The 14,682-nt window shown below is 39.8% G+C and overlaps 1 protein-coding gene across 1 annotated transcript in view; it reads left to right on the forward strand.

Annotated features, from left to right (window-relative positions):
* The window catches only part of LOC121735967 (obscurin-like), a 166,778-nt gene that overhangs the window by 105,199 nt on the left and 46,897 nt on the right, over positions 1–14,682 (forward strand). The window contains exons 3-4 of the mRNA XM_042126978.1: positions 12,811–13,019; positions 14,298–14,408. Of these exons, the coding sequence (XP_041982912.1) occupies positions 12,811–13,019; positions 14,298–14,408 (320 nt within the window). The remainder of the gene's footprint in view (positions 1–12,810; positions 13,020–14,297; positions 14,409–14,682) is intronic.

The following is a 14,682-nucleotide window of genomic DNA, read 5'->3' on the forward strand; positions in this document are numbered from 1 at the left end:
AGTACAACCTTGCCTATAGATCCTTAAACAGAGATATCACTCGGGCAAAGTAAACAGCACGTCAATAGTATTGGTGAGAGACTCGTGCCTTCCTTTGGGAACCCGTGAATTCTGGTCCCTGGCCTAAGCTATTGAAGGATATTTCTGAAAGCCATCCTACCATCCCTACAAGTAGGAAATGGATAGGATAGCCCACGACGCAAAATACAAAGACGATCTTCTGTGTAAGCTCTTTGCGTCAAACTCAACCCTTGATGACCTTGGGATAAAACCCGCCGATCATACCACAATGCAGGGGCATCATGTCGGATATTAGGTTACATCAGCGCCCAAAGTGAATAGCCCCGCGTGCCCTTGATATCCAAAAGTCGAGTGAGCCTGACGGAAACCCTCCTATTGTGTTGCAAAAGTGTGCTTTAGAGTTGGCTCCGGTCTTAACGCGTCGTTTTCGGTTCTCCTACCCTTCTGGCACTGTCCCGGCTTCTTAGATGACAGCCTTAGTGTAACCGATCCCCAAAAAAGGTGACTGCTCAAATCTTTCCAACTACAAACCAATTGCTAAAACCTCCTTCTTCTCGAAGATAATGGAATCCATTATCAGCTCTTTCAATTCTTGGACGGCCAGACATTACTAAGCGACAAACACGACAAACAGTACGGGTTCCGAAAGGGTCGCTTGGCTGGTTATCTCTTGGCGTACCAAACTCATCGTTGGGCTCAGGTGTTTGTATGGAGAGGAGAGGCATTGGCCGTTAGTTTGGATATTGTGAAGGCCTTTGATCGGGTTTGGCTTAAAGCGCTGCTATCAAAGCTTCCATCATAATAATATGGGCTTCCCGAGAATTTATGCAAATAGGTCACAAGTTTTTTTGGCAGATCAATGACATGCTACAGACCAACGGCATTTTTTGTTATGCAGATGATAGTACAGGTGATGCCCTATCTACCGGCTTCCACCATATTTCTCGGTTAAATGTCATTGACAGTCGAAACGAACTTATGTCTCAAATAGAGAATTCACAGGAGAAAGTCTCTGAATGGGGTAGACGACACTTAGTCCAATTCAACCCCACCAATTCTGCCCGCTCACAACTAAAAAGTCACTAATGGTCGTATATCATCGTTTTCAGGGCACCTCTTTAACAATCCCCTCCTAGCATTGAAATACTTGGAGTAAACATATCGAGCGAAGTCCAGTTCCGATGTCATCTAGAGGGTGATGCCAAGTAAGCCTCGAAAAATCTTGGTGTTCTTAACAGGCGAGACAGTGTTTCAGTCTGGACCAATGACTGCAACTCTACAAGATGCAGGTTTGGCCTCATGTGAAATACTGTTCTAATCTCTGGGCAGGGACCCCAAAATACCAACTAATCCCTTGTATCGTATCCAACGAAGGGCCGCTCGAATTGTTGACTGCCATAATGTTTCAAAGATGCTGAACTCCCTTGGAATTATATACGAGATATAAATAGCTTCACTCTGCATCCTCAGTCGGTTGTATCACGGGAAGTGCTTTGAGGAATTGTTTGGAATCATACCTCCTGCAACTTTTCGCACTCGTTCCACGTGAAAAATATACCATCCTCATAACTTTGATAAATAGCAGTGTTCAGCAGTCAGCAGTATTTCCGGACCTATACGACCTGCAAACCATCAGGAAAGAGAGCGTCTTCCCTCTTAAAAAGACCGGCAACTCACCAGCAGCTCTTCTGATAAACTTTACAATAGCTATTCGAATAACCTTTAAAAAAATAGAGAAGACAAGAGAAATTAGTAAAAGATAATAGAACATTTTATTATTAATGTGCTATATGTTATTTTTTTTCCGTACAATAAAGGTCTACATAGCTATAAAATCGTTATTTTAAGTCAAAAAAATCCCAAAAAATTTATATAGGCCATGCAAACGAAAATCAAAAAAAAAATTTTTTTGGGTAAGAGCTCTTGCACGTTTATTCGTTGGGGCCATCGATATTATTACTTATTAGCCAGATGATGAGGTAGGTAATATTACATGGTTTATACAAATTATATATAAGGGAAAAAAAAGTATTTTTTAAACAATGTTTGTTCAAATGGGAAAAATGAATAATTGCTCTTACGTTGTAAAATGTCAGTTTTCCACTTTCACTTCCAATGTTAGTCACCACATTTCCTCTTTTTATATCGCCTATTCACATTTACCTCCAGGTGTAAACCTCCAACGTTTGTATTTTACGAGTTCGTAAGTAGAAACACTTGTACCTTTATATATTTTAAGTAATGGTTCTAGAGAATTGTGTTGCCATATAAAAACATGTTAATTTGACTTATCCTATAAGGTTTTTTCCCCAGTTTATTGACCAAATGATTTTATTTAGTCCATTTGCTGTCAGGAAGCCCAACTCTAAGAAATACCTACGCACCTTACTAACTACTTATGTACAATCTACAAATATTGTACAAAATATTATAGTGTGTTTCTTTGTACCGAATTCACTTTAAAACTACTGGACCAAGTTTGATAAAATTTACCACATATCTAGAGTAAAGTATGGAAAAGGAAAACCAGAATAAAACCCTTATTTATTATTTAAAAATGAACGGTTCCCGTGGTGTATAGTCGTTAACGTAAGCAAAGTCGCATTCAAAATTTACCTAGTATCTTGTATTCGTAGAGCCTCTACGTCGTAGCGCTACGCCGTAGTGGGTCTACGACAGGTGGATTTAACACTGATTGCTACAGCAATCATTTATTAATTAAGTGATGCTTAATATATTATATTTAATTAAAATGTATAAGCTGTTGAGCTAAGGCATTACTTAGTTTTGATTTGATTAAATAAATTATTTGTTTTGTAATTTCACAGTAAGGTATTATGAAGAAAATATTAAGTAACAGCTGACTTGGTTATTTTCTTTGGTATTCTATGTCCAATACTAATGTGGATTAAAACTTTAAAATAAACTGAAGTTATGAAAGAAAACAATCTACTTATTAGCAATAATTATAAAATTGGAGTTTAAAAAGAACAATTATACGTGGGAGAGGCATGCTTCGGCACGAATGGGCCGGTTCGACCAAAGAAATACCACGTTCTCACAGAAAACCGGCGTGAAACAACGCTTGCGCTGTGTTTCGCCGAGTGAGTGAGTTTACCGGAGGCCCAATCCTATTCCCTTCCATATAAACAGGCTGGAATCTATCCAAAAACGATTCGTAAGATAACGAATCGAGATGCAGAAGGTATCACATGCTACCCCTGCATCTCAGACGTCAAGTAGCTGACACTTGAACATTTCTAAATATTGCCCAAAACAAAATAGATTCCTCCCTTCTTATTTCCAAAATTAACCTGAATGTCCCTTCACGCTCACCCAGAATATGCTCCTACAACCCCTTTTATATTCCTTTCTCCCCCTCAAATTATAGGAAGAATTACTTTTTCGTTAGAACACCTGCTTGCATGAATGATTTGAGTAAACACCATGACATTGACATTTTTGATTCATCTACTTATACTATCAGATATCAATTAATAAAAATTGGTTTGAGGCTGGTCACTGATTGTTGGTTTCACTACTTTTGAATTATTGATAACGTATGACGCTTTTGTAACGTGTTTTTGTATCAATTACAAATACTTGTCTACCTAACCTGTTTAGATTTCTAATTGTGGAAACATGTTAATAGTGCATAGTAATTAATCAGCTTTAATTTTAATTTATGTTTTTCACTGTATGTTTTCCGTGCAAATAAAAATAAAAATAAAATAAAATTCCCTACCCTCCCCTATTCCCATCCCTAATAGGGAGGCTATTACCCTATTCCCTCCTTAAAGGCCGGTAACGCACCTGCAGCTCTTCTGATGCTGCGAGTGTCCATGGGCGACGGAAGTCGCTTTCCATCAGGTGACCCGTTTGCTCGTTTGCCCCCTTATTATCATTTAAAAAAACATAGTGTCCTTATAACCATCCTTAAGTACTCGTAACATTAGTCATTAGATGACAGTTTGTGTTTGTGTGGACGTCCTGTGGTCCGGTTATAACAAAAGTTGTCAGTAGATTAATGATGCTGCTGCCGGTGGCAAAAATTTTACGGAGTGGGGTTATAGGTTTTGTTTTAATTAGGGAGCAACGAGCAAACGGGCCACCTGATGGGAAGCAACTAATGTGGCCCATGGACACTTGCAACAACAGAAACGTTGCAAATGCCTTGCCGGCCTTTTTAAAAAGGAATAAGTTATTTTTCTTATAATTAAGCTCATAGTTTTAATATGTAATAATATAATATGAAATGTTTAATATGAATCAAATAATAATAATACCTATATATGTACGCTTCACACCACGTCAGTCTGACCCCGTGCTAAGTACCTGAAGGACTTGTGTTACAGGTACCAGACAACGGAAATAAATTTAATACTTTTATACTATACATATTTAAGATTTTTATTATATCATACACATATTTAATACACATCCAGACCCGGGAACATTGAAAACTTTTTGTTCCGTCGGCGGAATTCGAACCCGCGACCCCCGGCTTGAGCTGCTACACACTCAACCAATTGAGCCACAGGGGTCGTCAAAAGTCAGTATTGATGCCGCTAGTGACAAAACCTGTAGTTTTGCATAGTCGGATTATAGTTTTTTAAACTTAGCCCCAATTTCACCAACGACTGTTAAAGTTAACGCCGGAATTAGTATGACGTTACCTCTTTCGAGACTTTGAATATGTAACTAAAACTTACTAGTTCAATACGGACGGGATAGTTTTGAACTGAAACCGAAGTTTTCGCCCGCATACAATTGATTGTCTTAAGCCAACAGTCTTGCGCGAGCTCGGCATATGCTCTGTTTGACGATGGTAATCACATCTCACTCTAATTGGGTAGATTACTTGCAACTTGTAGAGATAAGCGACAACTATTTTTAGGTGTTGATAATATTATAATGGAGTAGATGACGCCCGCAATTCCGTTGCGCTAAATTCGATTTATATACGTGGGAGAGCCATGCTTCGGCACGAATGGGCCGGCTCGACCGGATAAATACCACGTTCTCACAGAAAACCGGCGTGAAACAGCGCTTGCGCTGTGTTTCGCCGAGTGAGTAAGTTTACCGGAGCCCAATCCCCTAACCCCTACCCTATTCCCTTCCCTACCCTCAACTTTTCCCTTCCCTTCCCTACCCTCCCCTATTCCCTCTTAAAAGGCCGGCAACGCACTTGCAGCTCTTCTGATGCTGCGAGTGTCCATGGGCGACGGAAGTTGCTTTCCATCAGGTGACCCGTTTGCTCGTTTGCCCCCTTATTTCATAAAAAAAAAAAAAAAAAGAATCGTACATTTTTTCGGGATGAAAAGTGTCCTTAGATGTCCTTTTCCGGGTTTCAAAGCATTAGTTCTAGTAATAAGCTCCATACCAAAGCTCCGTTGCAGCAAAATTGGTTCGGTGGTTTGGGCGTGAAGAGATAACAGACAGACAGACAGACACACTTTCGCATTTATAATAATTAGTATTGATGTCCTTTGTCCTGAGCCGGGATACCTCCATACCTTACATCTGAGACTTTCCGGTGGTTTAAAAGTAAAGAGATAACAGACAAACAAATAGACCTATACAATATACATATTTAGACTGGAAAACATACCTTGCACTTAAAATAATATTCGTGTGACTATAGTTTTTGTTCGTAATTTCGTTGACGTAAAAGGAGATTAAATGACTAAACATAAAGCATTAAATGACTAAACATAAAGCAGCATTTTTTTTATGAAATAAGGGGGCAAACGTGCAAACGGGTCACCTGATGGAAAGCAACTTCCGTCGCCCATGGATCGCAGCATCAGAAGATCTGCAGGTGCGTTGCCGGCCTTTTAAGTAGGAAATTGGGCTTCCGGTAAACTCACTCGGCGAAACACAGCGCAAGCGCTGTTTCACGCCGGTCTGTGGGAACGTGGTATTTCTCCGGTAGAGCCGGCCCATTCTTGCCGAAGCATGGCTCTCCCACGTCTATACATTCGTAATTTTATATATTTGCTTCTATATTTTTTTGAGTAAAGAATCTAGATATGTTAAGATAGATTTATTTCACAACAAATCTACAAAATAAATGTTTGAACTTTATAATATTGAATTAACAAAATTAATATACCATTAACCAGGTTATATTAAAGGAGTACATTTAGTATTCCGATCATGTAAAAGGACAGTCATACCTTTGTTTACGGAGGCCTGACCACGGATGATTTGATTTAATAATGATCGCTTAAAGGATATTCACAAAGATAGATTTGTTTGATGATGTTTGAGAATATCCAACTAATAAGAATAAACGGCAAATTCGCAGGAAGAAAGTTTAAGTTTCAGGAGTTTTCAGGGGAAGAAAAATTTACACAATATCTTATTAAGTCTTTCGTGTAATGAAAAAAATCCTTACAAACATTATAAACGAGAAAATGTGTGTCTGTCATCACACACACATAACACCCAACCAACCGACAGAGGTAACAACCTTTTCACTGCAGAATCGAATTAGATGAAAGGTGAATGGGCATTATTGTATGAGTTGTGTCCCAACCCTTGTAACAAGTTGCGACTAGTATAAACAATAAGTACAACAACAAGTACAGTCGACCGTGTGGTATATTCCACTTGATTTTAAAATACTTTTGATTAAGTTTTATTAGATATTTTATTAAAAAATGAAACGACTGCTGTTAGCTAATAGCTTCCCTGCACAAGATACAGAGTTACACCCATACAAAAAAACATAACACTAATTGGGATCTTTTATACTATGATATAGGTAGGAAAGTGTTACAACACATGGGACGAAACCGCTCATTCTTCTTTGATATGGAAGTGGATATGAAGACTTTATAGCCCGTTAAAGGACATACTAGTATAGTTTTTATCGCTGCAAAATGTACGGTTCCCACTCTATAAACGAATTTGACCCAACATACTTGCGGGCAATATCTACTACATTCATATAATTTAAATACTATTCGTATAGGTCTTTTAAAAACGATTTAAACTTATCCCCAATCTTTTTTTTACTTTTCTACCAACTGCAGTACCTGCGGACAGAAGTTGTGTGCAAAAAGTCCGAAGTTCGGTCTCGCTGTCAAACGGCCGGAGACAATACAACTTGTGGGAAAGTTTTAACTGCTTCCGTGTCTGCGGGCTTCGGAATTTCCGTCTATTATATCACAACTTTACATGACTCTACTATTTTTAACCGGCTCCAAAAAAGGAGGTTTCTCAATTCGACCGAATATATTATTATGTTATTTTTTACTTATTGGTGTCCCCAAAACCGTTGCGTCAAAATTCGTTCATCGCGCCGGAATCGTAAAATTTTCCGGGATAAAAAGTATCCTTTGTCCTTTCTCGGAACTTCAAGTATATATCTACATGATGAAACCATCATATTATTATACATTACTGGCTGTCCCGGAGAACTTTGTGTCACTTTAAAACCTTCCCTGGACTTCTACGAATATGTTAAGACTAAAATCAGCCCAATCCGTTCAGCCGTTTTCGAGTTTTAGCGTTACTAACACATTTGAAAATCCATTTTTATATATAAGACTAGCTGTCCCGGTGAACTTCGTGTTACTTAAAAACCTTCCCTGGACTTCTACGAATATTTTAAGACTAAAATTAGCCCAATCCGTTCAGCCGTTCTCGAGTTTTGCGCTTAGCAACACATTCAGCGACTCATTTTTATACTATAGATAAGATTGATATCATCATCTACATAGTTTCTGGGATATAAAATATCTTAATTAAATGTAGATGGAGCTGCAGGTAATATCACAAATGCGAAACCGACAAAAGTCCGTCTCACAACTTGACCAGCCATTCCGTATAACGACTGCCAATCAGCTGATTGCCCAATTAACCGTCGCTTTACGATTCGACCAATACATATTTGATTAGCTTAACGTAACGCCTTACGAGAAAAGGATTAAGGTTGAATTTCCCGTGGCTCAGTAGAAAACACAAATTTTTAATATTTATACAAACACACGCTGTTATGTCATTCTGCTTTATTAAAGTCGGGCAAAAATACGAGATCTATAAAACCCAGTATGCTGGCCAGTGCTCGTGACGCCATGTATTCGGCGCCATATTGTACTAGTGTGCCACTGTTAGGACAAGTGTGACGTACTTGTTCTAATATCCCACAACCTGAGCACTTTTGTGGCACATACGTGGGAGAGCCATGCTTCGGCACGAATGGGCCGGCTCGACCGGATGAATACCACGTTCTCACAGAAAACCGGCGTGAAACAGCGCTTGCGCTGTGTTTCGCCGAGTGAGTGAGTTTACCGGAGGCCCAATCCCCTACCCTATTCCCTTTCCTACCCTCCCCTATTCCCTTCCCTACCCTCCCCTATTACCCTATTCCCTCTTAAAAGGCCGGCAACGCACATGCAGCTCTTCTGATGCTGCGAGTGTCCATGGGCGACGGAAGTTGCTTTCCATCAGGTGACCCGTTTGCTCGTTTGCCCCCTTATTTCATTAAAAAAAAGATATTTATATATGTTATTATCGGTCAGTCAAGGTTTGGTTACTATTAAAATATAAAAAAAACTGCCTTAAAGATTATTATCACGCAGAAAAACGACGCGAGCCCTCTCAAAGCTCGGCTTTTAGTAATGACATCCCAATAAAGTTATATACGTCGATATTTCGGAACAAATCATCAGTATGGCTGTGATTCTACATAAACACGATGTCATGAACACTGACTACCGATTAATTTCGGAACACACCGCATGACAAAATACCAAAATACCTTAGATTCAAGCAACACTGCAACATATTATTATTATTATTTCACTCTCGTCCAAAATGCCTCTTCTATATCCCATACTTTTTTTTATGAAATAAGGGGGCAAACGAGCAAACGCGTCACCTGATGGAAAGCAACTTCCGTCGCCCATGGACACTCGCAGCATTAGAAGAGATGCAGGTGCGTTGCCGGCCTTTCAAGAGGGAATAGGGTAATAGGGGAGGGTAGGAAAGGGAACGGAAGGGACTAGGGGAAGGGAAGGAAATAGGGTAGGGGAATTTTGGCCTCCGGTAAACTCACTCACTCGGCGAAACACAGCACAAGCGCTGTTTCACGCCGGTTTTCTGTGAGAACGTGGTATTTCTCCGGTCAAACCGGCCCATTCGTGCCGAAGTATGGCTCTCCCACGTATACAGTACTTTTTACTAAAGTTTCACATACAGTATATTATCAGGCTTTTCCCGAGTCCCGACAATAACTTTTTATTTTCCACTTATTCTGCTGTCCATTCAAAAAGCGATTGCCATGGGCGGTGGAAAATCCCGCGCCGGTGTCTTCCATTATATTTATCTACAATTCAATAAATTTCCTTTTAAATTCTCGCGAAACGGCGAACTTTCCGGAGGAAACTCTTATCTAATTCCACATTTATCGCGATGTATACTCCACTATACGTTTAATGTATATCATTGTACCGTGCGCGGTGTGCTGTGTAAACAAAGTAACTTTTGGGTATTCTTATATATAAAATTCTCGTGTCACAATGTTAGTTACAGTACTTCTCCGAAACGGCTTTACTGATTTTTACCAAATTTCTGAGAATCGGCCACTGGCTACTTTTTATATTGATAAGTGCATTTGTTGAATAAATAATAGTAAATTATTACAACTCGAGACAGACGGCGACCATTGTTTGTGCGACGCCCGACGGAATAGCGATGGACCTTGCCAATTGCCATGGTGCCACTTATTTAGTCACTTCAATAAAATAATTATATGGGCGAAATGCTTTATATAGCAAAACAACGTTTGCCGGGACAGCAAGTTAGTTATATAAAATTTCATAAAACTTTGGCATACGATTTATTGTTAAAGATATTCTTTAAAGGCCTATAATTAAAGACCCTTCTTTAAGAGATGACAATGATTACGAAACTAAAAGTCTGATGCAGATTTGACGTCGATCATTTTAAAGACGAATATTGATCATCAGTGTTTCGTCTACAATAAAAGTCAGAATTTAATTCAAACCTAAGTAATAGTATATTAAATAACTGCAATGTCTTCACGCTACGGGCCACTGCCCGTAGCACAGGGCGCAAAAAAAGCTGTTTTTTTAGATTTTATTAATATGTACCCAGAGTAATATATAGGCCTATTTTATTTCTGGAATCGAGCACTAGGAACGCAGCGGGAACTTATTGGGAGCTAACCGAAAAAATAATAGTCCTGAATCCTGCCTGGTCAGGCCATTCTTGGCCCCCCCCAGAGTCAACGCCCTGTGCCTGGGCACCGATGGCACCGCCCTATTTCGACGTTTGTCGTCAATATTCTGATATGACGTGTGCGATGTGCGGCATGTCGGATTGTGGTCGGATTGTTTACTGTATGTGCTAGTGCCTCAACGCCCTCTGCTCCGACAAGTGGGCCTAGACAAGTGGCCAGCGGTTATCGTAAACGCCAATGATTTTGTATGGGATTTTATAGTCGAACAAAAGCCACGTGATCTAGTCGTAAGAAACTGTACGCTTAGTAGCCAAGTATCATTGCGTTCTGTGCGTAATACGTGGGAAAATAATCTTAGCACTGCTGATACTGAATTTATTTCCATTTTAACGGACCCCAATGAAAAAGATTAACACAAATGCTAATCGTGGAAAATGGACGGGCCCCTTGGGGCAGATAACTTCGTGTGCGTCACGGCAACAGTTAAACATGTTATAGAAGTATAACCGTAAATATTTCCGAGATAACAACTATCGTTTTTTGGTCCTGAATGTACTTCCATACCAGCCCGAACAAGCAAGAGACAGACAGACTGAAAACGCTTTATACTGTCAGCTCTCTAAAGCCATCTGAATTACGCTGTATATGTGTGCGTGCGTGCGATTTGGTACCAACACAGTACTGTTTATCATTTATACTGCGCCATAATCGCATCGTCAGAGATTACAGTATAAAACAATACAGTAAGCCACATCAAAAGTTATCGAGCGTCGGAAGCGAGTGAGCTAACCCGATTATGCGCGATTACAACCGGACATGAGGTAGATTACGCCGCGGTTGGAAAAACTCAAATTCATGGATTTAATCCTGCGATATGAAATATATATTTTAGTGCAGGTTTTGCTGTTTGCAAAGCAATATGTTGTGTCAAACTACATTTTTTTTTAGTTATGATTAATCCAATAGTTTTAGGGCCAACCCACACGTACCACAAGTACACCACTTCGCAATGACAAAATGCCGTCAAGCAGTGGTTACGTGTGAACGGTGTCAGCTTTTTGTAGTTGCGTTGTGGTACCAACAAAATGTCGACGTGGTTGCGTTGTCGCCAGTGGTTGCGATGTGGTTACGTACGAAAGTCAATGAAACGTAGGGGGGGAAGAGCGCGGGCGGTGTGCGCGCACTGTCGTTGCATCGACGCAACGTTTTGGTTGCGATGTGGTCGGCCACTAGTTCGCTTGTGGTTGCGATGTGGTCTGTATCACACAAGTGGCCGACAAAGACTGCAAAATGTGGTACGTGTGAGCAGTCCAGTTCATTTACAATACGAAAAATACGCCCGACCACGTGGTGTGGTTGTGGTACGTGTGGGTTGGCCCTTAAGGATATTATGTTTGGGAGTCGCAAAGGAAGATCTTTAAACTAATTTGTATGCTCACTCACTGTCACTAGTCTTCATTCATGTCTTGCCGATCTCAATATTATGATATCTCAATACGAATCTTCGATAACGCGATTTAGGGCCAACGCTAAAACTCGCGCGGGCGCACAAAATAGTATGGGCAGCGCAGTCGTTAGGATTGCGCACTATTTGGTCCGCTGCATGATTATTTTCTGAAAAAAATCTCGAGACTTACTAAGTACACCTTTATCGATTGCTGCCCACAACTTTATTGAATAAAAATTAATAAGAAATCAAAGCTCTAAATGTCTCCATAAATTAAAAAAATATGCTGTTTTACCGCCTACATTCTACACCCCCGGTGTCCGTTCCTTTTCCAGGAGCATTTCTAGTTGGTTAACGAGTTTTACATCACTCATCAGCCAATCAAAACCACAAATAGACAAACTCCTGAGCGTCATGAGCCGCACGAGACTAAAAATCAAAGTAAATGTGCGCAGGGCGATCCTAATCTTAACAAATGCGCGATTTTGGCGATAGATCGCCTGACGATTGCCGATCTGATTGAGCGAGATCGTCACCTGCGATCCGTCACCATTAGCACAGGGATAGATCAGTCTAGCTTAGATCTTAGTAACGTGTTACATACTACATGGAGTACTAACTTGTATTACAAATGAGTAAGGTTTTTTATGCAATGGGTTAATAAGATGAACAATGGTCGAACACGTCTCACATTTAATGGATTACCCCTAACTTTTGTCAAATATTATATTCAAATTAAAATTACACAAGTAATAGTAATTTACAGTAGTAAAGACCTAAAAAAATTAAAAATACGTAAGTGCTGAATACCTAATCTTATTGCGTTTGGTACGGTTGGTTGATTATCGTGACTCAGTGAAGTTTTCTTGCTATCGTATTTTGTGTATTCGATGAGAACTCAGTATGAACTCTTGGTAGTCATATAAAGTTGAGATTATCCATACTACGAGTTACCAAGAGGTTTTCCGATCAATTTGTCTGTGTCTATAAAAGAGTTTTTTTTAATTAACTGAATAGTGCGAGTAATTACATATTATAGCTCCTACACTAAAAAAGTCAATGACCGCTGGGGACAACTTATTTCATTTTGACTATATCTCCATGGCATTACATTGACGATTTATTTCAGTTTCGATGTGCGCGGGCGCAGCTTCAGCAAGGCTCTGCACTGGTCGGACCCGCTGGCGTTCGGCCGGCGAGCGCACTTCGCGACGCTGGCCACGCCCTCCGCGCTCACCGTTGACGCCGTCCAATTGGACGACGAGGGGGTGTACCGCTGCCGAGTGGACTTCAAGAACTCCCCCACGAGGAATTTTCAGATACGACTTAATGTTGTTGGTTAGTGTAGGTAGATGTAGCATAAACCAGTAATAATAATTTACCGCCATACTGAGAGACATTTAATTATGATTAACCTTCAATTTAATGAAGAGTTTGACATAATATAATGAATCAATCAAGAATCAAGATCATTTATTTACAGATATGTAGTCAAAAGGGTAACATGGTTATAATAGGTTCTAAGTTCTAACATATCCTACCGTAACAATGGTGTGTGAATATCATTACTGTATACAGAAAAAGTTAAAATAACACGAGGCAAAACAATTTAACATTTTTCATAAATTATTAATTAGATTTCCTTTTTTTTTTATATCAAGTCAAGATCATTTATTCACAGATATGACTGTAATTGTAATGTATGGGGCTTATGTCAAAATTTTGAATTAATTACATATTAGTGACATTTTAATTAATCTTCCACTCTCAGTGCGGCAGTTAGTGTTGGACCAACTATCACCAAGATCGTGAATTGAAGTTGAAGAAAATCAACCAAGCATGTCACTTCGCTTGGTGAAAGATTATCTCTAGCGCTACAAATTACTTTCCCAATTACCTATCTCTAAATTGAGAGAGATATACACACCGTTCATCATAATATGTTATCACTTATCAGTTATCACTTTGTTTTGTAAAGTTAAAGGCTAGTTTATGAAACGTAATATTATAAAGTTTTATGTCTCATGGCTACCATAGTTGCCAATATGTCCAACAATAGCAAGCTCCTCTAATACCAGTCAATCATCAGGAATCAATAGATCTAACCTGGTCTATTTCATTACCTGGACTGTGTGTATTGTGATTGACGGTGTAAGCCGACGATATGAAACCTTTGACAGTTGTGGAGGACCTTTCAAAAGCTAGATGCAATATCATTTACCTGGGGTGTGTTCTGAAATATTACCCAGTATACTGGCTAGTGCCCGTGACGTGATATACCTGACGTTATATTGTACTGGTGTGCCACTGGTGGGACAATAGTGTGACGTATTATAATGACAACACAAAATCCATACTTCCGTATTCATATTATAAATGCGAAAGTATGTATGTCTGTCTGTTTGGTCTCCACACCAAATTTCAGCAATATCTATGTCCTTCCCCGGGATTTAAAGTATCTCCATTTCAAATTTCAGCAAAATCGGTTCAGCCGTTTAGGCGTGAAGAGGTAACAGACAGACAGATAGACAGACACACTTTCGCATTTATAGTATTAGTATGGATTCCTGTTTATCTCCAGTTGTAAGGTGCCAATAACGAGGTTGTTTCCCCCAGTCCCGCCGCACCAGCTGCTGCTGTACGACGCTGCAGGCCGCGACGTCGCGGGGGTCATCGGCCCCCTGGAGGAGGGGGGGAACTTCACCCTGCTGTGCGAGCTGCGGGGGGGTGAGTAGTAGAACTAGTAATAGTGGTGGTGGTGGTAGGAACCTAGTATGGTAATTTGGTAAGTATTTTGAGGATAACACCGGTTTCGGTGACCAGTTTCGTTGAAAGGAAGCCAGGAAAAATATAGTGCCAAAGTGTGTGCGCAGTATATTTAGTTAAAAAATTGAGTTTTAAATTTTAAGGAAATTTGGGTAGACTCAACCAATTGATACCTCATAAAGTAGCCGCGACCGAAACTCCATGGTCGTTCTTACCTTTATACCTCTATAGAGAT

Source organism: Aricia agestis, chromosome 18, assembly GCF_905147365.1.
Source record: "Aricia agestis chromosome 18, ilAriAges1.1, whole genome shotgun sequence".
Lineage (NCBI taxonomy): Eukaryota > Metazoa > Arthropoda > Insecta > Lepidoptera > Lycaenidae > Aricia > Aricia agestis.